General features: G+C 47.6%; 1 protein-coding gene across 1 annotated transcript in view; it reads right to left on the bottom strand.

The window, feature by feature from the left end:
• The window catches only part of LOC138301767 (protein-arginine deiminase type-3-like), an 81736-nt gene extending 54723 nt beyond the window's left edge, over positions 1-27013 (bottom strand). Inside the window, exon 1 of the mRNA XM_069242274.1 lies at positions 26768-27013. Coding sequence (XP_069098375.1) covers positions 26768-27013 — 246 coding nt within the window. The remainder of the gene's footprint in view (positions 1-26767) is intronic.
• Between the last annotated feature and the right edge of the window lie 265 nt (positions 27014-27278).

Genomic DNA, 27278 nt, shown 5'->3' with positions numbered 1-27278 from the left:
GCCCAAATTGTGTGATGCTAAACATTTTATTTAACAGAACCTTGTTTTTATTTATTTTCACACAAGACGTGTTTTTAATGTTCGAGTTCAGGATGTTCACTGTAAAAGCAACTATCATGTTTGATTTAATTAGGTATAATGTTGCTTCATCTGTAATAATACCTAGGCCATATTTAGGGTTTACATGACTACTTACTTTCCTCTTACTTCATTAATGGCTTGGTCGTTTTTTTGGTGGGGGGGTTATTGTTTCTAACTTAATGTTTAAAACCACTTTTAATTAATGCTTGTTTTTGCAGTGATAGAATCTGATGTACTAAGGTGAAATGCTTCCGCTGGTTAAAGAAATTATTTTTTGGATTTTTAAAAGATTCTACCATATTTTCACATTATGTTTATTGCATGATATACATGCCAAATGTTTTTAGGGCTTGGCCTGTGCTTGGACTGCTAGAGCCAAGACAGATATTTGGCTCAGCTCTGGCTCAGCACGCCCTGTTAATTTGTGGGCACACCCACCTCTATTTGCAAGTTTAGCTTAGTACAAGTGCCTTCAGTTACTTGATAAAATGATTTGTAAAAGTCGAGGACTCAAAACATGGAGCCCTTCTTACATACAGTTTAAATAGGTGATTCCAGGGTAGGGACTCCAGGCCATTGTGTTGTACTTGACCGTAGACATGATTTTCCAGAGTGATCTACCATATCCAGTTGGGATGGTCAGGAGATTAGTTTGAGGAGGTAGGAGAGGGTGAAATTTGGGGCGTGTCTCCCTCCAAATGAATTCCTCGCTTGGTAGTTTAGTGTGGGTGTCCTGCATCTTGTTTGCTATGTCTTGGTCTGTTTTACTCAAGGATCTCACTTTGTTAAAAGCTTTTAAGCTGTTCATTTTTTTGGAGAGGAAATTTAAACGTATATAGCGACTGGTTCTCAAAAAATGGTAACTCTGTACCCATTGAAGTACTCCTTGAATGGGTGCAAATGTAGTACTTTTTGAAATTCACAGGTTTTGACAGTAGTATGCTTTAAAAGCTGTGCCAGTCTCAGGTTTCCTGGGATAATATTGGCAATCAAACACATAAAAGGTGAATGGATGAATGTTGGTTGTAGAAAGCTAGCTCTGTAAATACTATATCAAAATGAGATATAGGCCCTCATTACAAACCTGGCAGTAAATCCTGCTTACCGCCATGCAGAAGACCGCCAACACACCGCTGCGGCGGCAGAATTCCGCTACAGATATTACGACCCACAGCTCGAAATCCGCCAAAATCCAGACACCCACTCAAGTCCGCCACACCAAAGGTCAGTGATAAACTGGCGATAACAAAACCTCCAGCGTCACACCAACAGGAATACGCCCACACTATCACAACCCATGAATCCACGCGGCGGTCTTTCAACTGCGGTATTCCATTGGCGGTACACACCGCTGCGCTCAAAATACAAACACATTTACAAAACACAACCACGTTGGACAATTCGAAATACACACACCTGATACACATACACACACCACTCCCACACACCCAATACAATATAAAACAAACACCCACATCACCCACAAACCCTTACTACCAAAATTGCGAAAGACGGCCAGAGAGAGACACCACCAGAAACAACACTAGCGTCCACAGACACACAACATCATCACCCACACAACATCCACGTACTTCAGACAACACACACAAACACATCCCCTCACACATCACAACACACACCACCCCATACATCACCCACACCACATCATGGCACCACAATGACACCCCAGGTTCTCTGAGGAGGAGCTCAGGGTCATGGTGGAGGAAATCATCCGGGTAGAGCCACAGCTATTCGGATCACAGGTGCAGCACACCTCCTTTGCAAGGCAGATGGAGCTATGGCGCAGAATAGTCAACAGGGTCAACGCAGTGGGACAGCATCCAAGAACACGGGATGACATCAGGAAGAGGTGGAACGACCTATGGGGGAAGATGCGTTCCGTGGTCTCAAGACACCAGATTGCAGTACAGAGGACTGGCGGTGGACCCCCACCTCCTCCCCCACAACTAAGAACATGGGAGAAGCAAGTCTTGGCAATACTGCATCCTGAGGGCCTCGCAGGAGTAGCACGAGGAATGGACTCTGGTAAGTCAACTCTTAACTATTATATCCCCCACCCTACCTGCATGCCATCACATACCCCCATCCTCACCCTCACCCCCATCACTCCAACACCTCACATATGTCCCACTATCACAAACCACCCATCCCAACACCAAGCCCTGCATGCAACACCAATGCATGGACACCCATCACCAAAGCATGTCCACTACAGATACGCACACAGACCCCAAACCAAATATCACACAAGGACCTAGACATGAATGCAAGCACTGGAGTATAGGGTCACTCACCCATTTCACACAATGGCACACACCGATGCAATAATCATGCATTTACACCCCTGCAGGACCCCTACCAAACGTCACAGGACAGGAGGTTCCAGACATGTCCACTTCCCCCACAGAAGAGGCCCACAGTGATGACAGCAGCTCTGTACAACTGGATCGAGATGACCAGCCCGGCCCATCTGGGACCTCGGGACAGTTGGTTCCCCTGACACTGGCACAAGCCACCACAGAGCTTCCCCCACTCAGGAAACACCAGCACAGCACCGACCCAGTGAGCCCATCCCTCTGTCCCCAGGACACGTCAAGCAGCAGTGTGTCCACCACTACAGGGAACCGAGGCAAACCCACCACCCCAAGAAAATCAGGGACCTGGGGGCAGTGGCCCTGGGCACACGGTTCAGGGGACAGAGGCACAGGAAAACAGGGGAACTGGGAGGACTGCTGTGCGACAGGGGGAGGACAGGCCCAGGGAACCCACTCTCCACGACGCCCTCTCCTACATCATGGGAGCGTACCATCATTCCCAAGAGATGATGGCAACAGTACTGGCCAACTTTCAGGAGACCCAGCGGTTGCAGGAGGAACACTATCTGGGGATCAGGGATAAACTCAAGTCCATTAACACCACCCTGGTCACCATTGTAGGGGTGCTGCAGGACCTTGGCAAACCCAGGAGGGACACTGTGGCACAACAAGGGGCCCCTGACACTAGCCTGGATGAAAAACAGCCTACCACCTCTGACGGCGCTAGTGGACAGGAGGCACCGCCACAGGACCACAACACCAGCACCCCACCCCCTGCAGATGGAGAGCCACCCCGCAAACGGTCCCTGAGATCCAGGAACAAGACAGAGAACATTGCCAAGACCCCGCCAGGAAATGAGACCCCCGTAAATGTCATCCTTCTGTCCCACTGTGTAACCCTGTTCATCCTTAAACTGCCCTAGCTCCACTTCCTATTCCCCTTTGGACAATGCACCTGTGAAACAAATAGACTGGACTCTGCCATGGACATTCCTCCACCATCACCCCTGACCATTTTACAACCCCCTCCACTTATTTGCACAAAAATAAACACACATCAATCACAAAACAATCTGGAGTCAGGCTGTGCTTTCACAAATGTGTATTTACAATAACTATGGAATATATCAATGTCAATATTATTTGTCAACATACCGATGTAACACAGCTCTAGAGTACATGAGGAAATATAGCAGAGGTCACACAGTGGGACCCACATCTGTGAAATGGAAAGGCAAAGTGACAAGTCAGGGTCCATACACTGGGTGAAAGTGACAGACTTATGATAGTTCAAACAATGGTATGAGATGTGTGAGGCAGTGATATCTTCTTACCTGTGTCTCACTGGAAGTACTGCTGGACAACGTTGTTTCTGTTGTCGATATCCTCTTCTTCTGCCTCCTCTTCTTCACTGTCCACAGGCTCCACAGCTGCCACAAGAACTCCAGCTGGCCCATCCTCCTGCAGAAAAGGCATCTGTCGTCGCACAGCCAGGTTATGCAGCATACTGCAGGCCACGATGATCTGGCACACCTTCTTTGGTGAGTAGTAGAGAGAACCACCTGTCATATGGAGGCACCAGAACCTGGCCTTCAGAAGGCCAAAGGTTCTTTCTATAATCCTCCTAGTATGCCCATGTGCCTCATTGTAGCGTTCCTCTGCCCTTGTCCTGGGATTTTTCACTGGGGTCAGTAGCCATGACAGGTTGGGGTACCTAGAGTCACCTGCAAACGTCGAGGGACAAATGTTAGACACACACTAACCCTTAGGGACAACCCCAGACCCAGACAACTATTCACAGGGTATAGGGTCCTTGTCCTCACCTATTAGCCACACACGGTGCCTCTGGAGTTGCCCCATCACATAAGGGATGCTGCTATTCCTCAGAATGTAAGCGTCATGCACTGAGCCAGGAAACTTGGCATTCACATGGGAGATGTACTGGTCGGCCAAACACACCATCTGCACATTCATTGAATGGTAGCTCTTCCTGTTTCTGTACACCTGTTCACTCCTGTGGGGGAGTACCAAGGCCACATGTGTCCTATCAATGGCACCAATGATGCTGGGGATATGTCCCAGTGCATAGAAGTCACCTTTCACTGTAGGCAAATCCTCCACCTGAGGGAAAACGATGTAGCTGCACATGTGTTTCACCAGGGCAGACAAAACTCTGGACAGCACGTTAGAGAACATTGGCTGGGACATCCCGGATGCAATGGCCACTGTTGTTTGAAAAGACCCACTGGCCAGGAAATGGAGTACTGACAGGACCTGCACTACAGATGGGATCCCTGTGGGCTGGCGGATAGCTGACATCAGGTCTGGCTCTAACTGGGCACACTGTTCATGGATTGTTGCACGATCAAGTCTGTAGGTGACTATTACGTGTCTCTCTTACATTGTCGACAGGTCCACCAGTGCTCTGTACACCGGAGGATGCCACCATCTCATCACCTGCCCCAGCGGACGTGCCCTATGGACGAGAGCAGCGAGAAGAGAGTCAGCCAACACTGAGGTATCACAAATTGTCATTAGCACACATTTATTGCAAGGCCTACAACGTGACGCAGTTATTGTTATTGCCATGTGGCCCCCTGAAATGGCGGCTGCCTGACCTGTAAGGTGGGACAAGGGGATATGAGGTAACTGCTCTGGTGTTCTACACCGTCGCAGTGGCGGTCGAAGACCACGGCGCAATCCTGCATTGGTTAACATTGGACCCTATGAGTCCCAGGAGCCAACGACAATGTAAGCCGGCGGTGACGGTACGCACCGCCACGGACGTGACCGCCATTTTCTCTCTGTTTGCTCACTTGATACCTGACCTTCAACAGGAGAGGACCTACACAGCAAGTGCTGCTGTGACCTCAGTCTGGAAGCAATGATGGCTCATGTGTCTGGGGAAAGGGCCCCTTCCTTCTCTTCGGAGGAGTTGGAGAAGTTAGTGGATGGGGTCCTCCCCCAGTACACCCTACTCTACGGTCCTCCAGACAAACAGATGAGTACACTGTGAGCATGCTGCATGGGCAATGGCTGTTTGGAGTGGTGTGGATGGAAGATACATGGGGGGGAGGACTGAGCCCTGCATGAGCGGACGGTGAGTGTCTGTGCGTCAGGGCAAGGGTGGGAACGTGGGCCAATGACTATGACGGTCTGGACGGTGAAAGATTTACCTTTTCCCCTGCACTATTCCTCTAGGTCAGAGCCCACCAGAAGAAGGATATATGGCGTGCCATCGCCAAGGAAGTCCGGACCCCAGGGGTACAGCACAGACGGAGCACCCACTGCCGTAAAAGATGGGAGGACATTCTCCGCTGGAGCAACAAGAAGGCGGAGGCCCAGCTGGGGATGGCCTCCCAATGTGGGAGGGGTGCCCGTCGCACCATGACCCCCCTGATGTTCCGGATCCTGGCAGTGGCGTATCCGGAGTTGGATGGGCACTTGAGGGCATCACAGCAGCCACAAGGGGGTGAGTACAAACACATTCATTTGACTCTGCGCGCATTACGAGTTGTCTGGGTGGGGGAGGTGGGCAGTGGGTTCCCCTAGGCCAGGGTTAAGTTGGTACGCAAGGTCCCTTGTGAAGCAGGCTTTGTGGCACCCCAAACCCACCAGTGGTAAGAGCCATCTACACCTAGTCAGGCTCCTGCGACTTCCATGTGTGTAGCAATCGGGCATAGGCCTTGTACCCCATGGCCTTGTGAATAATCTAGGAACTTTTGTGTCTGTAGTGTCCACCAACTGTAGTGCTATTGCATGCACTGAACATGTCTTTCTTCTGTGCCCCCCCCCTTTTTGTGGTCTCCCTGTTCTTGTGTGCAATAGCACCGGATCAGGAGGGAGCTGCATCCCACTTGGCCCTGGAGGGCGAAACAAAGGAGTCAGATGCCACCAGTGGGACGGAGGGCGAGGGGAGCTCCATGACGGGGCAGGAGGTGACAGCAGCGACAGCGACTCCTCCTCTGATGGGAGCTCCCTTGTGGTGGCGGGCCCCTCTGTGCCCCCCGCATCCACAGGTACAGCCGCCACCCCCTACCAGCACCGCCCTCCCAGCAGCCCCTCAGCGTGTGTCCCGTGCCCGTTCACCCAGGAAGGTGGGCATCTCCTTCGCCCCAGGGCACCTCAGGCCCTGCCCCAGTCAGCCCTGCTGCCCTCAGTAAGAAGGCTATTTTGACCTCCTGAGATCCCTCACTGTTGGGCAGTCTACCATTCTGAATGCCATCCAGGGTGTTGAGAGGCATTTGCAAGAAACAAATGCCTACCTGGAGGGCATTCATTCTGGCCAGGCAGCCCACCAGAGAGCATTTCAGGCTCTGGGCTCAGCACTGATGGCAGCCATTGTCCCTGTGTCCAGCCTCCCCCCTCCAACTTCCTCCACCCAGACCCAATCCCCTGTACCTCAGCCTATCCCAAGCGCAACATCAGACCAGCATGCACACACCTCAACACACAAAAGTGGCTCAGGCAAACATAAGCACCACACATCCCACAGGCACTCACACAAGCATCATACCCATGCAGACATACCAACATCCACTGCCTCCACTGTATCCCCCTCCTCCACGTCTCCCTGTCTCGTCTCCACTCACACCTGCATGCACCACATGTTCAGCCACTACCTAAATCACTGGCACGCCCATCACCACACACCGCTCACGTGCACTCACCACCCCCACTACCATTCACACATCCCCTGTGTCCTCGCCCAGTGTGTCTGTGAGCCCTCCTCCCAAAGTACACAAATGCAGGCACACCCACCCAACAGCCATCCACCTCAAAACAGCTTCCAGCCCATGCACCTTCACCCAAATTCAGCAGACGTACACCTCCTACAACCACTATCTCTTCCTCCACTCCCAAACCCCCTCCATCTACCCTCCCCAGTGTGTCTAAAAAACTTTTGCTGGCTAATATTGACCTCTTCCCTCCACCTTCCCCCCTGCCCGTCCCCTAGGGCCAGGCTTTCCAGGTCCCAACCCAGCACCTCAGCCACCACATCACCAGGCACAGTGGTGCCAGCAACTGCGGGCTATTGGAGTGCGCCAACCATCAGGGCTGCCAGTGTGCCCCGGAGGGAGGGCAAAGACATTCCGCCACCTGCCAAGATAAAAAAGTTGCCCACATCCCAGAGGGAGAAGCAGAAAACACCTACCACCAAGGGTTCAGGGAAAACGAAAGGGGATAGTGGCAAGACAACTGCGCCATCATCAAAGGTGGGGAAGGGCCAGAAACTAAAGGGCAGGTCAGGAAAGGGCATGGTGGCACCGACTGAGGGACCAGTGTCACACCTTCTGTCCACGTCGACGCCAACCTGTACGGTGGAGAAGACCGCCACCTGCACCGCCACCAGCACCGCCACAGAGCCCGCCGCCAGCACCACTTTCATTGAGCGCGCTGCCAGCACCGCTGCCACAGAGCCCGCCACCAGCACCGCTGCCACAGAGCCCGCCGCCAGCACCGCTGCCACAGAGCACGCCGCCAGCACCACTGTCATTGAGTCCGCTGCCGGCACCAATGCCACAGAGCCCGCAGCCAGCACCGCTGCCACAGAGCCCGCCGCCAGCACCGCTGCCACAGAGCTCGCAGCCAGCACTGCTGCCACAGGGCCCGCAGCCAACACTGCTGCCACAGAGCCCGCCGCCAGCACCACTGTCACTGAGCCCGCTGCCAGCACCGCTGCCACAGAGCCCGCCGCCAGCACCGCCGCCACAAAGCCCGCAGCCAGCACCGCCGCGACTGACACCACCGCAAGCACCGCTGCGCCTGACACTGCTGCAAGCACCGCCAGCGGCCCCGTGACATCCTGAGCCAGTGGCACCACCGCAGACATGGCTGCCATCCCCAGTGGTCATTCGTCCTATGAAGCACTTTGGGTACCAAGCCCCCTCCAGAACCAGTGAAGAAAGGCATCCACTACCTCAGTCCTTGGCAGGATGAAGCACTCTGGGCACAAAGCCCCCTTCAAAACCAGTGGAGAAAGGCATCCACTTGTGATACTGTGGCTTGGCACTCACCAGGATGCTGCAGTGGTCAAACCACCCACTGGAGAGACTAGAGAGACTGTGGCTTTGCACTCCCAGGATAATGCAGTGGGCAAACCACCCACTGGAGAGACTTGAGAGACTGTGGCTTTGCACTCCCCAGGATAATGCAGTGGGCAAACCACCCACTGGAGAGACTTGAGAGCTGTGGCTTTGCACTCCCCAGGATAATGCAGTGGGCAAACCACCCACTGAAAAGACTTGAGAAACTGTGGCTTTGCACTCCCCAGGATACATCATTGGGCATGGAGCCCCCTCGTGGAGCAGTGGTGTTGTGCATTCATCAGGCTGAGGTGCTCCCCCTACCCATCCCCCTGAGGTGCCTGTTTATTTTCCATCTGATGTCCCTGCAGTGTTCTCTCCATTTGGAGTCAGGTATCGAGTGTGGGCCTCGCCCATGCATTTTGGGCCCAGTGGTCCACAGACAATGATTTGTGCACTATCCGGACTTATGTAGTTGGTGTACATAATTGTATACACGGTATTTATAGTTTTTACTACTGGATTTTTATTGATTACAATTGTTCAAATCAATTTCTTTTGTCCTTGCGTTATTGAAGGGGGGGTGGGAGGTGTGTATGTAATGCTGCAGCATGTATTTGTGTGTCTGGTGTTGTGGGTGAGGGTGGGGGTGTTGCGTGTTGCGTGTGTGTGTCACTCTCTTTCCCCCCCCCACCCCTGTGTTGTAGGTACAGTACTCACTGTGGTCGTCGCCGCCGTCTCTGGAGCTCCTGATAGAGGAGCGGGAAGACGATCGCCAGAAGCATGTACAGTTCTGGCTCCATGGCGTCCTGGTTCCTCATGGGGTGTGGAGAGGTAAGTGATTTCCCCTTCTGTGTACTGTTTCCGCTGTATTTTTGATGGCGTTGGTTCCGCCCTAGAAAAGGTGGCGGTTTGGCATCTTGTGATAGGGTGGGCGGTACATTGCCTTCCGCCTGTCTGTTGGCAGTTACCACCACGCTGTTTGTTTGTTCTACCCTGGTGGTCGGAGTGTTAAAGTGGCTGTCTTTGTTGGCGGTTTCCGCCGTGGTCGTAATTCCATATTTTTTTTCGCCGGCCTGTTGGCGGTGTTACCGCCAGGGTTGTAATGAGGGCCATAGTGTGCACAGTTCTGGGGTTCCCCAGAGTCTTAACAGAGGCTAAAGTGGATAATACTAATGCTCTCTTTTGTGGTAGTCTGTTCAAGCAGTTAGGCTTATCAGAGGGTAGTGCAAAGCATTTGTTGTACACGCATAGTCAATAGAAGAAGCACACACTCAGTGACTTAACTGCAGACCAATAGTTTCATATAGCAAAAATAGATTTTTATTTATTTATTTTTAGAACCACAAGATTCAGGTTGCAGGTAAGTACCTCAAAAGTTTTGTATTTCACACAGACATTAACAGTACTTTGTTTGAAATTGGTAAGTAATACAGTTCTTGAAATATTGGCAATAATCTGTTTTAGAAAATGGACACTGCAATTTTCAGTAACAGTTCCTGGAGGAAAGGAAAGTTAGGTCGGTTTACAGGTAAGTACAACACTTACCGTTTCAGTCTCTGGGTTTTAGGAAGTCCACCAGTTGGAGTTCAAGTTAACCCCAAACACCCACCACCAGCAACACAGGGCCAGCCGGGTGCAGAGGTCAAAGATGAGCAAATTCAACGTGGGCTCCTATGGAAATCGGGTGTACTCGGAATCAGGCCTGCGTGCAGGTAAGTACCCGCAGCTCAGAGGGCAGACCAGAGGGGATTGTAGGAGTACTGGAGGGGCACAGAGTAGGCACCAAACACACACGCTCAGCAGCACTGGGGCGGCCGGGTACAGGGTGCAACCAAGACGTTGGGTTTCCAATGCTCGTCTATAAGGAGACCCTGGGGGTCACTCAGAGGCTGTAGGCGAGATCGGGTGGGGGTGGGTGGTGTCTCGGGCACACCACCAGTTGGACAGGGAGGAGGGCTGCCTGCTGAATGAAGCTGCACCGGGTGTTGGTTTCTCCAAGGCCTGGGGGCTGCGGGTACAGTGGGTCTTTAGGTATCAGATATCTTCATTCGGAGCTTCGCGGTCAGGGGGTCCTTGGGATCTCCTCTGCAGGTGTTGTCGTGGAGGGGTGGAGAGGTCAACCGAGGGTGGGCATTTGCTCGCAATCTCCTGGGGATCCTCTCTTGCTAGGTGGACCACCTGGACAATGTGTTTGGGCGTCGGGTGCACAGGGGTCAGGACTCACGCATCCGGAGTGAGGTGGGAGTCCTTGGTTGTAGGTTTTTCTTAGACAGAGCCGCTGTCCTCTGGAGTTCTTGGTCCTTGTGGGTGCAGGGCATTCCTCTGGTGTTGGGCAGAGGTCACTGGTCCTGCTGGCCTTGTCGCTCTTCTTTTGCAGGTTCTTTGAAGCAGGAGACTGGACGGTAGGGCTGGACCCATGGCAGTTGTCGTCTTCCTTCTTCTCTGCTGGGGTTTTCAGTTAAGCAGTCCTTCATCTTCTTGTCAGGTCACCAGGGACCTGGTGAATTGGGTTCAGAGAAGCCCTTCAATACAACATTAAGGGCTGTTACAGGGGTCAGAGGGCAGTAGTCAATGGCTACTTTCCCTGACGATGGCTACACCCTCCTTGTGCCCACTCTCTTTGCGGGGGGCACATTCCCAACCCTATTGGTCCCTGTCATCCAAACCAAGATGGAGGATTCTGCAGGGATGGGGTAACTTCAGCTCTGGACACCTTAGAGGGGGTCCAAGAAGAAGTGGTCACTCATTCTTGTTTTTCCTAAGTTTCCCACTGGACTTGCTGCCAAAAGTGGGGCTTTGTCCAGGGGGCAGGCATCTCCACTAGCTGGAGTGCCCTGGGGCACTGTAACATGACACCTGAGCCTTTGAAGCTCACTGCCAGGTGTTACAGTTCCTGCTGGGGGAGGTGTGAAGCCCCTCCACCCAGAGCAGGCTTTGTTTCTGGCCTCAGAGAGTACAAAGGACCTCACCCCATGGGGTCAGAAACTTGTCTGCTAGTGACAGGCTGGCACAGACCAGTCAGTCTTACACTAGAGGAATAGGCAAAATATAGGAGGCATTTCTAAGATGCCCTCTGTAAGCATTTTTTTTATAAATCCCACACTGGCATCAGTGGGGGTTTATTGTGCTGAGAAGTCTGATACCAAACTTCCCAGTATTCAGTGAAGCCATTATGGAACTGTGGAGTTTGTAATGACAAACTCCCAGACCGTATACATAATATGGCCACACTGCACATATGCTGTCTAAGTATGGACTTAGACACTGTAGGGGCATTTTGCACCTGCAGCTATGCCAACTTGTGGTATAGTGCTCCCTAGCTTAGTGCAGGAAGGCCTGCTAGAGGGGTGACTTACCTATGCCACAGGCAGTGTTTTGTAGGCATGGCACCCTGAGGGGGATGTCATGTCGACTTTGCCTTTTTCTCCCCACCAACACACACAATCTGCAATGGCAGTGTGCATGTGTTTGGTGAGGGGATCCCTTAGGGAGACACAACACATGCTGCAGTCCTTAGGGATCCTCTTTGGTCACAGGGCCCTTGGTACTTCTGGTACCTTTTACAAGGGACTTATCTGTGTGCCAGGGATGTTCCAATTGTGGAATCAATGGTACATTTTTAGGGAAAGAACACTGGTGCTGGGGCCTGGTTAGCAGGATCCCAGCACACTCACAGTCAAGTCAGCATCAATATCAGGCAAAAAATGGGGGGAGGGAGGAACTGCAACACTGGCAATCTCTTGGTGGAGCACTCCTTCCTATTTGTTTCAACCATTGTGAAACTTTACACAGAGACTCACCTACTACAAATTAGTACTAACCCTGTTCCACTTAAAAACAGTCCATTTAGACCCTTGATTATATCACCCCTCCATTCTGCTGATCACTGCTGTTTTAGTTGGGAAATTTGAGATTCACACCAAGCCACATTGACTAAGGTACACCCTGGGTGCAGTTTGGTTCCAGTGGCATGGTGAGCACAGGACTCACATCTAGGCATATCCTTGCCGCTTAGGATGGTACATTAAACACAAAAAAGGTGATGGGAGGAATGCTTGCTATAAGTCTAACCAGTTGCAATCACTCTGGGTAGCACTCCAACCCATTGTTATTTTGCCCACCACAAAACCTCAGTTTGGATTCCCCCCATATGGAAATCAGTCTTGCCCCTGCTCCATTAGGAAGAGTTGAGCCCAGACTGCCTTGCCAGGTCCTCCCTAAACTGGAACACAACCAAAGACTGGTTTCACCCTGAATGGAACTCATCAGTCAGGAGTAGCTTGGTTACAGTGGCAGAGTGAGCACAGAACCCAACTTTTAGAACAACCCTTGCCAAAAAACAATGGACTGAAAGGCAGCCTGAGCTAGTGTCAGTGGGTGAGATTAATTGAAGCATGCTATTCTTCACCTTGTTGTTGCAGGTGACACCCTAAGTGAGATGGGTATGCCAAGGTATAGGTCCCATCCTCACTGTGTCATAGGACTCAAGCTATACCTCACTGAGGAGTCTTAAGTAGGTAGAAACCAGTCTGGGTTTGTTTGCAGTCCCTTCTAGGGGAGCCTCACTGTTTCCTATGAGGAGCAGGGTATGTACTGATTTGTTAAGGTGGGCCTTTGTGTAAAGTGGCATGGAGGCAAAAACATGATGGACTGGAATGCAGCCCGAGCTATTTCCAGTGACTGAGATTAAGTCGAGCATTTCATCCATCACCTTGTTGTAGTTGCACTTTCTATTGTTTGAAGTACTTAGAAACAGAAGCGCCCTCGGAGGCTCTTCATTATTATCACCACTATAGAGTTTTATTCCTGAGTGAATCTTAGGCTGGGACATCTCAAATGCAATTATTTTATTATAAGAGTCTAATCAATAAACTTGTGGGGCTTCTAAGTAAATCTTAATCCAATTTAATATTCTCTTCTTTTCCTAATTTTCTTTTCCCCACCTCCCTGCTCCACCACTTCCTCAATACTCTACTTTCTAACTGGAAGCTTCTTTACCTTCTCTGCCCTAGAATCACTGAAGGTCCCGTTGCGATGTGCATCAACAGCAAGGGAAATGTCTGAAATAAAATAAATTATCTGTTAGCAGCCGGGCCATTGCTTCTCAAGACCTAATGTTAGATTGTTAAGTGGATATCTTGTGCAGTTTAAAAAGCAAACATTTGAAAACCATTTACATTCCTTTGTATGTATGTAAACACTATGTACAGGAGTACTTAGAGGTATTTGTAGCACGCAAGCTGATAAGCACTTTACAGCAAGACGGGTATGCAGAAACAATTTGTGTACAATAGACAGACGTTGTGAATGGATCCCATTAGAACAGGGCCCATGTGGGCAGAGGGGACCAGGAACCCCCAGTCAGTGATAGATTGGGTTTTCTTTAGAAAGATGTGTCTTAAACTCTTTTCAAAATTGTAGCAGGCATATTTTATTTCATATTCTTGACATATAGCTGAAGAAGACTTGGCTTCACTTTGTTCGCACTGCTTCTTTCTACTCTGATGACATGCTAGCTCATGGGTACTCACAAACATTTTCTCGGGGGCCAAAATTGCAGTATGGTTTGTGGCCGAGGGCCGCACTGAAGGGCCAGTGGGTGGGGTCGTGGGCGGGTCTAATAACGGGGTACAACCAACCCCCCTTTTTCAAAACATTGCTAGACAATGCTGTATTTTGAAGCCAGATATAAACTACAAACCTACAAAGAGGACATTTTGAAAAACCTTTTTATTATCAGACAATAGTCATCTTAAGAGGCATGGCATGGGGATGATCCTGTAAAAAGGGCCAGGTCCAACAGGATGTTGATGGTCCTTTTTTCAGTAATGTACAGGGAGTTTGTAGAACAACCTCAACACCTGTATTATCTCGTCATGTTTTAATGATGGTATAACATTGAACAATAAACTCCACATAAGTTTCAGATATGAAAATAACTCTTCTTTTTCTTATTGAAAGGTGGATCTTTTAAGATTTCTGGGACATTCATTGGTTTTCTAAGGTTTATTGTTGTCAAATCATTTTTACCCCCCCCCTCAACAACACATCTAAATCCTCTCCACAATATACATGTCAACCATTCTGAATAAGACACTTAAACATATTGTGCCAAGGTGAACATGGAATGGCACCAAAGCTGCATAGTGGGAAAGGTGCGAGGAATTATAATAATCACTTGAATCTGAGCAATCGACCAACAACAGACAGCAGAACAAAACAGTGTCCAACAGCATGTATATCCATGCACATAATAGAAATACAAGTACAAGTACAAGTACAAGTACAATGTCTAAAGATGCCTTTAACTGCGGTCAGCAAGTACTGTCATAGTGGCCTAGAGTCAACACACATTTCAGTTCTGCTTCAGGTGCACTCGAATGGTTGTAAATGCTACTATACATATACACATAAGTCCAGTCTCTATTCTAAGTGGATAGATAAAATTCTAGATATATCCAACTACCTTCTCGAAGCGACTTGTTTTGCTACAACAGAATATGTGATCCTTGTGGAAAGGAAATTCTGCAAAACCCTTGCAATCTAATGGTTAAAATAAAAAATAAAAAAGTAGTGTGGGTTTTAAAAATAGCAGGCTACACAAACAAAACGGAGGAAATGCGATGTAGACCAAGATGTCAGGCTGCCAAACGAAGGCACTCCATCCTTGCCTGCTGTATTTTTAAAAGTTACCAAGATAAAATTCCAGTGTGCTTCATTTGGCTCGCATATGATTGCAGAGGTTTTTTTTTTTGTTTGGGGGGGCGGTGGCGACGGTCATTTACGCCACTGTTTGAAACTGGTGTTTTGGAAATAGATTACATCTCTGATCGGATGTTAGTAGCTTTCAGAGTGTTGTTGCATGCACAAGACACCCGAATGAGATAATGAGCATTGGTGCAGATGTCCCTGGAAAAGAAGCATGGACAGGAGCTGGCAGCTGGACATGGGGCAAAGGATGTATTTATGCAGAAGTAACACCGAGGTACTTGAGTCACCTGTAATACACCAGATGTATCGCTTCGTGCCAGGCAATCTTTTCAGTGCTTCACACTACTCAATGACTCCCCTAGCCATCCCTCACAGAAGACCCATCACCCTAGCTCCACTCCAACCCCCTAAAACAGCCCCCTCAAAATCAAGCCAAACCACGGCCATAGGATAACATTGGAACCTGACCGATCCTCTGCAAAATTGGAGAGGCATGTTTCCCACCGCTCCCCTGCTGGCGCACGAAATCCCAAAGCCCTAGCTTCACTCCAACCCACCCCAAAAAAATGCCAACAACACCCCCCTCCCGCCCATTGAAACAAATGCACTTACTGGGCAGGTGGCAGCATCTGGCAGCAGGCTTCAGGTGGGCGCTGGGCAGCAGGTGAAAAAGCCCTGTAAAAGTTAGCTGCGAGCGCTGACTTTTAAGGGGCCTTGGCTTCCTGCCAGTAGCCAGGCTTGTGATGTCACTGGTAAACATAGAAGAGTGCCGCGGGAGCATGCGCAATGAAGCCGCTATCGTGCATGCTCCAGCGGCCCTCTTTTATGTTTACTGCAGCCATTTTAGTGTTTGCTGACAAGCAATTCGGTCCGCGGGCGGCCAAGGTATGTCAGTGAGGCAGCTGGCAGCCCGCAGCCCGTACTTTGAGTACCACGGTGCTCGCTTTTTCTCTTGCATTGGTCCCCAGAGGAAGTTTATTTTGTTACCAATTAGAAAGGTGTTCCAATTGTCACTCCCCTGCACATCACAGAGACAGTTTCAAAGATCTTGAGACCTTGTGGTGCAGCTCATGGAGGTTTGTCAGGGTAGGTGAGCTGTGGTTGGGCTTCTTCAACAATGTTTAGCATTGTGGAGGTCACTCTTGATTGGGTTGAGGATGGAATGAGGGATGTAGGAGCAAATGCCACTACCACAAGTCAGGTGCAAGAGAACCAGAGCTTGAACAGAGCCATACCTTTTAGAAAGATCCTGATGTGGGTTTGAAGGTCAACTTTGTTAAAGACTACTGACAAGTTAATAAGAACAAGGTCACAGGGTTCATCAATGTAAGCGGGGAAGTGAATCAGCAGCAACTTGGATGGTGTAAGTCTTGTTGTTGGGAATATCGGAAATCCATGCAAGGAAAGTATGAATTAGTTTCAAGCACAGGTTCATTTTCCAGTCCATTTTTTTTTTCTTCTAATTATGTAGTTAAGGAGCCGAAGCATTACAACTCAGTCTTGTCAAAAGGGTCAGACCAGCTGGAACTGCTAGGCCAATGTATGGGATCACAAGAAACCCACCCATATTTCAGCCTTGTTTGTGGGGTACAACTTCAGTTTGAATGCATAGCATCGATTGGAGGCACATCTGTGCATGAACATCCTACGTAGAGGTGGTCCTGTAACAAGGCATTGGATGCACATATTCTTTTGATACTGTATTCTGGGCTAAATATTTCTTCTGGCAAACTATGCTTTGGGCATGATTGCTCCTAGAGCCAAACCACAAAAAAGATGATTTCACCTAGCACAGCACGGTGAGGGGCATTGTATCAGAAAGTGTTATTATTCTCCTTCCGCAATTTTCTGAGTGCAAAGTTCTTAAGGAATTGTATTTTGGGAAACATTATTTCTCTACTTCTAGCATTTATTGCTCCTCATACAGTAGTTGTGATAGGGATACATTTGCTGGCATGGTTTATTGTATTTTCAGTATCATGCCCTCCAATATTTAAAAGGTATAACGCTATCAGTCACGAGTACAACTTATAACTCATTTTAAAAAGTCATCACGTGATATAAAAACAATGTTCTTTTTCAATTAATTTTGACAATTCTTCCAGCAAGGCATCCTGGGATATAAAAACTAATCTAGGCAACTATTTTGAGCACTGCTATACCATGTGCGCTTGCTTCTGCAGTGGCGTTGCTAGGCAGTTACACATCCTAGCTTCTGCAGAGATTATCTTCCATTTTGCTTGGTTCTAAATTGAGTTGGCTATTGGAAACCTAAGTATAAGAAAAAGCCTCCCTTAGACAGTGAAAATTGCTATAGATATCTCTTTAAACAAACCAGTGCTACTCTTGCTATACCAATAATTTTCATACTTGTGTATCGTATGGCCCACTTCAAAAAATAAAGTATTGGTAAATCAGTTGTTTGGGATCTATCATGCCACTGCATGTAAACAAAGGCACAAGTACTGTTTGTATGTGTTGCATGTACATATGTGGTTTATCACATTAGAGTCTGTCATAATGGCTTTACCAATGCTGGGGAAAAAAGCAAGAAAAGTGAACACTTTCTGTGTAGAATGCATGCAGAAGATAAAGATTTAAAATCTAGTGCACCTCTAGGTAGAAATAACTTCTTGAATTGTCCCTGGACCCTGAGATAAGGTGATGCTTAATTCAAAAAGAAGTTTCAGTCCGTGAATGAGCGATCAATTCCTCTCCTGTTCATTCTACTTTGAACCAGTCCTTGCTGCACATACTTTTTGAGCTGCTGGTTAGTATTTTGACATGAGAAACCTTTTTGTAGGGACAAACTAAGAGCAGATGAATTGTGTAGTATGGGTCGATTGGCATTGCTTCACAGTGTGTACCTATTTATTCTGTGGCACCTATTTTAGTACGTATTTTTTCTGTAATGTCCTAGAGTTTTAACACAGTAATCCTACCCAAGGAGCTACTGACCCTGGTGGCAACAGTAACTTCAGTGAAGATAGGGGACGGAATTACCAAGTATCATAACAGGGACTCTGACGGTCCCTTTGGTAATGAAGAATTAAAGGACAATTCTACACTTGATTCTCTTGGTTATTTCTCATTCCCCTCTCTCCCAACGTACTACAACCACAGACTCTTCCTACTTTAGGAGGGGAGAGTCTCTGGGTGAAAGACACAATTTCTGTGATGTTAGACAGGTTTACAAAATTAATATTGTTTAAAAAATATTGGGTCTAAAATATCCTTATTCAAGACATTCATAGGGCAGAATATCGCAAGTAAGAATACATTTTTAAAAATATGAAAAATCAGGTGGTGAGACAGGCCCTATTTTGCCCTCAGCATGAAGAAAATAATCTTATCTTGTAGGCAGTACGGCAATGATGGGCCTTCTAAGAGACTCTTTTTTTGTTAGACATCTGAATTCTACAAGGGCCAGAAGAGGTGGCGGGTATTACATATCTGGATGCAAAAACAATGAGAGGCAGCAAAATAGCTGGGCAGCATGCTATGGTAAACGCAGATTTTTAACTTACATGTTTAAGCCATGCCCTTAATTACTTTGTGCCACATCCCTTTGATAGTCCCCTGAGTTTTTTCATCTCACTTAAAGTCCTGGTGATAGCTTCAGAATAATACACATGTCTGACTCCACAAAGGCTATTAACTTACGAAGTAGTTATCCCACTGAGTTAAATGTGTGCCTTTTATTTGAGAATTAGGCCTGTTATGTCTATTGACTATCAGTCTCAGACAGGATTTATATCTGGTGTCAGTTCCAAAGACAACAGAAGCTAGAGTGTATTCTGCGTCTCAGTTAAAGACAGACTTTGGCCCTCATTAGGAGTCTGGCAGTCTTAAGACTGCCAGAGTCGCCATGGCGGTTGGACCGCCAAAGACTATGGCGGAACCATCACGGTCTGACTGCCAACACTGCCAGGTTGCCACCAGTTGACAGTCTGGCGGTCTCGGCGGTTGTAATCCGACAGCCTTTTTATGGTGGTTGGGGCACCAAGGAAAGGCTGGCAGAATGAGGGCATTGGGGGTTCCCTGCACTGCTCATGCACTTGACATGGGCAGTGCAGGGGCCCTCTTGGGCAGCCCCTTCACGCTTTCCACTGCCCGAATTACAGGCAGTGGAAAGCACGGCGGGTGCTGCTGCACCTGCCACACCACCACATTGCCACAAGCTCGATTACGAGCCGGCGTCTATATTAAGGCCCTGTTTTCCACTGGGCTGGCGGGTAGAAACACTGTTTCCGCCCGCCGGCCCAGCGGGAAACTTGTAATAGGTCCAGCGGTGTTCTGGCCGCACTGGTGGTCAGATGGCGGTACGAGTTTGGCGGGCGGCCACTGCCGCCCACCAACCTCGTAATAAGGGCCTTAGACTCGTGAACGCTGTTTTCATTTTTGTGACAGAGGATAACTGGCCCTGTTAAATGCATGTAGTAGTAATAGAGAATGCCCTGCTCATGGTCTTCTGAAGGGAATTCTTTGTTACTGTTCTCAAGCAGCTTCAACTAGATGCAGTTTCTACTTAATGGGTTTTTGATACATTTTTTATTGACATAATGAAGCTCCCTTTTGATGGCAGCTGATTCCTGGAATTGGTTCATCGAGCCTAACAAAGTCTTAGTTACAGTCTGTGTCGCTTTTTATCCAGCACTCCCCTTGTTTCGTTTCTGCTGGACACATTACACAAAAGTCCAAAAACAAATGTGCAACAACCAAATTCAGTACAAAAATATTTTCAACTCATCAATTTTATTTTCAACCAGGGAGTTGTACGAACTGGCGACGAAGGGTCTGAGCTTGTGTTTGAGCCTGCACAAGTTACAAAAGCTTCTCTGCTTGTGCATGCATACTCAGGAGTTACTGTCACTTACCAACACTAGTGAGGTGGAGCATGGCCCTGCCCAGCGCACTCTTCCCATATCGTCCGAAATATGTGAACTTCAGCTGTGGAAACAGACAAGATTATCACCTTCTCTGCAAGTAATACAGCACTGACAAGGGCAATATCGGTCGACAAAGCACTTTCACTTAGTTATTGACTGATGTCTAAGAGTGCCTTCCCTCGGTAAGCACAAACACCTTCTGATTGTACAATGTCATAGTCACTGCTAACTAGCAATCGTGGAATAAGGAGGGCTTACACTGTTGCAGGAGAGGTAATTTATGATCACGGTTGCCTTTGGGTGGTTCAGGGTGAAGAACCAGGCAAAGATGTCCGTAAAAAGTACATTAAATATATTTAAATAAAATCAGCAGACATTTTAAGAAGGTCCTAAAATTAATTTCAAATGTTTATAATGGTTGTGATTATCAATGCCACTTTTGTTTTTGAGGTGCCTACTCATAAAATTCCTTTTAAACTCACACTCTGACCAAGCATATTCCACTTTTATTCTGCAGTGTCATTGCGTGATTCCCATATGGCAATGTTACAGTGTTGCCTTGCACAGCACTTAAGTTTCGACATATTTAATGGCATGCAACCACATGAGGGCGCCATTTATTAAATTTTAAACATGCCGTTTAAACAGCGCTCACGGCAATTATTCACTTGAAAACAATACCAGTGCACCGGGCCCTTCTTACAGCGTTCAATGACCTGTAACACACCAAATTGACACATACCTGAAAGACTGTGATGGTTTACAGGTTGTAGCGGCACTAGCATTTTGCAGAGCTGTCGGGGACATTAATGGTCGGTGCAACCTAGAGTGGCCTTCTGAGAAATCTCTTGAGCCTCGACACTTTAAAAAAAAAAAAAGCGCTACCATATTGTCATCCTTGGACAGTAATTTCCCCAACCGCTGCACAGTGGGGGAGGATATGTGTACTTCCTGTTCCCATGTAATTCACTGCGTTAACATCAATTACCCGCTTTTTTATTCTTGATCCATTTGTTTCTTCTCCTTTGGTGGTAGAGGAATACTCCCCACCATGCAGTGTTATGTAAAATGTAAAAAAAACAATTCAGCCTTGCAGTGGGCCCCAACTCTTTGACATGAACCTGCCACAATTTTGGTGGAGATTATTTCCAACTCCTCACATACAATAAACATACAATTGTAATTTACAGAATGAGGGGAATTCCTCAATCTTATTTTTAATCTTAATCTTATTTTTAATAGAGTAGTTAAAGACATTCATTTCAACGCCAATTTACGGTTAAAGAAAGAAGATTAAGAGTTATGACTTGGGATTCAACATGTGGGGCAAATGGCACCAAGTGCCCTTGCAGACTGCATTGTTGGACAAATGGGGAGAACCGCTAAAGTGATATGAGTTAAACATAAAAGTCACAACTGCCCAGAAATCTTCAATAACAAGACACTTTATGGAATAAGTCCAGAGAGAAAATAAATTCTAGCTATTAATGAAAAACAATTAGTTACCTTGAAAGGGGGGTTACAGTGAAGCAGTGAACTTGAAAAGAGAACATTTGACTCGAGAAACACGAGTGCATAGTGATGATTGACTAAATACCAACATTATGGGCCCCATTCCGACTTTGGCTGGCGGCGGTTGCCGCCAGACAAACGGGAACCGCCACTTGGCCGCTCCGCGGTCAAAAGACCGCGGGAGGCCATTCTGGCTTTCCCGCCAAAGGAGCGCCCACCGGCCCAGCGGGAAAGGCCCTGCAACAATGAAGCCGGCTCCGAATGGAGCCAACGGAGTTGCAGGGGTGCGATGGGTGCAGTTGCACCCGTAGCGATTTTCACTGTCTGCAATGCAGACAGTGAAAATCTTTCTGGGGCCCTGTTAGGGGGCCCCTGCACTGCCCAGGCCCCACGACACCTGGTAAAAACCGCCAGGAGCAGGATGGCGGGAAGGGGGTCGGAATCAAGCGCCGCCATGGAGATTCAGCCCAGCCAGGGGTATTCCGGCGGGAAACCGCCAGATCCCCTTTTCAGAATGGGCAATGAAGCACCGCCAGCCTGTTGGCGGTGCTTCCGTTGCCCGCAGCCCTGGCGGTCTAGGACCGCCAGGGTCAGAATGAGGCCCAATATGTGTTTTCTCTGAAATAAAAGGCTTAATGATGTTTAATAGAATTAGAACTCTAGCCTAGATCAAAGAATGATGGAAGAAAGACTTGATCTGAATAGAATGTGGAGGCACTTCAAATAGAACACAAAACAAGACTCTAGGAACATGGAGGGGCAGTTAATAAACCAATTAGAAAGACTACAGGACGACAGAACTTGTAAGAATTGTTTTACTGGGATACTGGAAGGAAGTATGAAAGAACAATATCAACTAACGAGGGTAGAGAGGCACACTGAGAGGAACTTGGATTGGACACCACATCAGGACACCATTACCATATGGAGGAACCACACGCTGAGATAGGAACCGAAGGAAATTAATCAGATGCCAGAGATCCCGTGTTTCTTGTTTTCGTTTCTTTTTTTTAGATAAAGATGATTAGAGTCTCCGTGCTGTTTTAGAATGTGCAAGTTGTCAAAGAGATGCTTACAAATAACTCAGTCATAGAATGTTAGAGAGGCAGATGGAAATGGAAATCACTGAAATTGAGCTTTCAATCCAAGCCGCAGTGGGTCCAAACATGAATTTCGAGGCAATAGAGCAAAAAAGAGAACGTAAATACGAATGTTTATTGCTACAACTAAGGTGTAAGCAATTAAACGTTGAAAGTGAAGATGACACACAAGAAGACGTTATTTATTACAAAACATGAACAAATTGGAAATAATGAGATGGAATTAATCGACAGAAAATTGTGTGCAGCCTAGGTCAAGAGCTGGATCACATTGAAATGTTGACATAAGATGGTGAAGTGTATGGTTGCCTGGCCTAATTAAAGTTTATCCAGTTAAGGGATAGCACTTGTCAGAGCCAGTCTTTTTTCAAGTGCTTTAATTTTACGATCAACTTAAAAAAGAGAGGTGGTTATAAACTAGTGGCATATTTTAAAGAAGTGGTGCACCATAAATGATGCACCACTTTTCTTGCACCCCCCCCACCCCTCCACCAGCACCTAACACCACCACGGTTGTGCCATATTTATGATACGGTGCACCATGGTGGTCATTAGCACAATAGCATCAACATTTCTGATGCTATTGTAGCGCTTTGCTGCACTAGCATCACAAATGTTGATGCTAGTGCAGCATAGTACAGGGAGTCCATTGAACAATATGGGTGTGTCACTTTAATGCCTCCTGCGGGTGTTTAAAATGACAAAAAATATGGAGCAATGAAATCTTTTACATTTCTCTGCCTTTTAGAGACATGACACTGGCAATAAGGAGGCAAAGTTGCTGCTCTGGGTTGTGCGAACAGGAGACAGCTGAAAAGTTTAATATCCTCTAAGATATGGTGCTCTTCAGCTCTGTCCTTGAACTAATGCACTTGTGGCTGCCTAGTGCCTATGCAGGCACCCTTGTACCATTGGTGCAAGGTTGCCTCTGTTATGGGCAGGATTGTTTATATACAAGAAGGGATACCTCCTGCACAAAACACTCCAAGGACACAAATACCTTGTTCTATATGTGATGCATAATGCATCACGCATAGAAAGGTGAAGTAACAAGGAGATAGCGAGGAGAAATAAATACATTTCTCCTTGTTACACCTCTCTATGGAAGACATACTGATTTCACACATTTCAGCTTTACAACCTTGGTAAATCTGGAATTGTGGGAAATCCAAGGGTATATGCACGGGAACACCCATGCTTCAGCCATGGAACACCTACTAATAAGAAATGTAATTGACCCAGTACAAGCTGCTGTGTTGTGTTACATTTCTTTGCAAAGCCATGCAGGGCCACGCCCAAATTAAGCCTTGTGTGGCTTGGTATATTCACACAACACTTTCAGTTTTCCTGTGTCTCCTTATGCTACGCAATGTGGACGCTAAGGCTTTGTAAATCTGGCCAATGAATTACATTTTCCTTCAACGGCAGCTCAGCTCTCAGACACCCAAAATGTGTGACCTCTACAGTCTACACCCAGTCTAGTCCAGTTGACATTCAGTGCTGTTAGCCAGGGTAGGGTTCAAAAGACACTATTGTAATTTATCCTCTTTGAAAACATTGTAGAAGGGATAGCCTTTACTTGTGTTGACATTTAGATGCAGGTAGAGCACTGACATTACCTCTCTTCTGACTCTGTGGGGACTCCTTGTTCCCACTTGCTCAGCACCACACCCATGGAAGCCCCAAAACTACATCTGCAGCTCTGACCACTACATCATCAGCGTGGCTAAGTACACACAGACACAGATGGGGAAATCTACTGGTGAGTCAGCCATGTCAGTATTAGGTGGAGAGTGTGGTCTGCATGCACTGACCCTCCAGAGTTACACTTGGAATACTGTTGCCTTCTTGTGTCTTCTGTCTGCTTCCTAAATTTATCCTAGACTCAAGGTCAGGTGGGTGGGTCCATACTGCTGTATTGCTAGGCATGGGTTCCCTAAAACCAACTGGGTTCACCCACATCAATTCCAACAGGCCACACATCTGGCATCAAAGTAAACATAGTGTAATAATGCTCCACAGAGTCCTTGTGTAGCATGGAAGACTGGGACTCACCAAGCCAAGCTCTACAGTGCTCTGCATAGTTTTCACCCTAAAAGTTATGACACAATAAAAGATTTGAGGGCTCCAATAAACATGTTTAATTGAGTTCAATAAAGGAAACAATGTCAAGACTCTTACTGGTCCTGCAGCTTGCTCTTTAGTAAATCCTGGAATATTTCAAAGCATTGTACATTGCCAAGAGAAACAGTAAAACGCTACACCCAGAACACCAAGGAGAGGTTACAGTACATCTTTCTGTACATCCACACACACATAAAAGTTACTTTACCATGCTGGGTCGTTTCTCTACCAACCCAATCATTTTTGGTGTGTGCAATATTGTACACACATGCCCTAAACTTAACTAAGCATAAACACATTCGTATGAGAAGACCTGAACTCTATTGTCCTCTGCTATTGTTGTAGGACAGGTTTTAACCACAAAAACACTTTTTGTTAGTTTTATCAGCACTCTCATGGCCATAGACCTTCTTAATCTACACCCATTTGATATGAAAGCCTTGCAGCACCAATATAAATACTCCTTGATCTTCTGGAATATTCACTAGACCAACAAGATCCAAGGCCATCCTTAACCAAGCTTCATGTAAGCCTTTATAGAAAGGAAAAATGTCCTCCTAACACTGGCAGCATATTTAATGCAACCCTTTAGTTTAATCTGCAAATCTTTATCCACACCCATTCACTTGTCTTTTCACTACGTGTCTTTCGTGAGCCAAGCCATTCACTCTGAGCCAGTGCCTAATTTGTAAATTAATGAGTATCCAGATGTCCTCAATCGGGGCTATTAAATTCAACATGCTCAATACCAAGGCTGTGTGCTCCTGAATCCACCTTACGCCTCCGCATCCACTGCCAGACACTCCCTGCTCCTCAAATACACTCTTGCAGGCTCCCGCTTTCTCACTTGGTGACAAGTTTTCCGTCTTTCTCTTCCTGCTATTTCCCATTTGTGTGTTTTCTTCTCTCTTGTCCTAGGAAATGTCTGATGAGAAAAATAAGTGCTGGTTCCTAAAAATGAGTACCAGTGGCTCACACTGGCAACCTCCAGTTCAAATAAAGTATTTAATTGTTTCTCGTGGTACCAATTATTTTTCCTTCAAAATATTTACTTTATCAATATGTAATTATTCTTGCATTCCCCAAACTGCTTAACTCTATCTCTTACTTCTTGCATCATTCTCTTCTATTTCTCGTCCAAAAAACTGTTGACATTAGCTATTTTTATTGCCTTCTTACATACACAGAGACAGTCTTCACACTAAGGGCCAGATTTACAAGGCCCTAGCACCACCAGAGAATTACTTTTTGTGGCGTTCTGGTGGCGCTAACCTCCATATTTACCAGGAGGTGTAATGACACTTTTTTGTGGCTTTACACCTCCTTGTAACTATGTGCCCCTCAGACACAGTTTTCTGCATTAAAGGGGCATGCAATGGGTGTTGCAGTGGGTGTTCCACTGCAACACCCATTGCTTTTCAATCAATCAATCAATCAGGAATTTTGTAAAGCGCACTACTCGAGAATGATCTGCCGCCAGTTGTAGTTCTGCGGACGCATGGGACGGTTGCGAGGGCGAGGTCAGCGGAGCGAAGATGCCGGGTCGGAGTGTAGAAGGAGAGCCGTCTGTTGAGGTATTTCGGTCCGGTGTTGTGTAGTGCTTTGTGAGCGTGGGTGAGGAGTTTGAAGGTGATTCTCTTGTTGACTGGGAGCCAGTGCAGGTCTCTCAGATGGTCTGTAATGTGGCAGTGGCGGGGGATGTCCAGGATGAGGCGTGCAGAGGCGTTCAGGATGCGTTGCAGCCTCTTCTGGAGTTTGGCCGTGGTTCCTATGTAGAGGGCTTTGCCGTAGTCCAGTTTGCTGCTTAGGAGGGCTTGGGTGACTGTTCTTCTGGTTTCGGTGGGGATCCATTTGTAGATCTTTCGGAGCATGCGAAGGGTGTTGAAGCAGGAGGAGCAGATGGCATTGACTTGCTGGGTCATTGATAATGGGGACTCCAAGATGAATCCTACGTTGCGTGCGTGGTCAGTGGGAGTCGGACTGACTCCGAGAGTGGCAGGCCACCAGGAGTCATCCAATGGGGAGGGGGTAGAGCCGAAGATGAGGACTTCTGTCTTTTCAGAATTGAGTTTGAGGCAGCTGTTCTTCATCCATTTAGTGATGGCCTTCATTCCTTCGTGGAGGCTGGTCTTGGAGGAGTCTTTGGTGAGGGAGAGGATCAGCTGGGTGTCGTTGGCGTATGAGATGATGTTGAGATTGTGGGATCGGGTGGTGTTAGCGAGCAGGGCCATGTCGATGTTGAAGAAGGTCGGGCTGAGGGATGAACCCTGAGGTACACAGCAGATGATTTTGGTGGCCTCTGAGCAGAATAGGGGGAGGCAGACTCTCTGGGTTCTGCCGGTGAGAAAGGTGGTGACCCAGTCCAGGCTCTGTTGTGGATTCCTGCATTGCTGAAGCGTGAGCGTAGGGTGTGGTGGCAGACGGTGTTGAACGTGGCTGAGAGGTTCAGAAGGATGAGGGTCGCAGTTTTGCCGTTGTCCAGTATGGTTCTGATGT

Source organism: Pleurodeles waltl, chromosome 6, assembly GCF_031143425.1.
Source record: "Pleurodeles waltl isolate 20211129_DDA chromosome 6, aPleWal1.hap1.20221129, whole genome shotgun sequence".
NCBI classification, from domain to species: domain Eukaryota; kingdom Metazoa; phylum Chordata; class Amphibia; order Caudata; family Salamandridae; genus Pleurodeles; species Pleurodeles waltl.
This window is presented reverse-complemented; position numbering and strand designations above follow the sequence as displayed.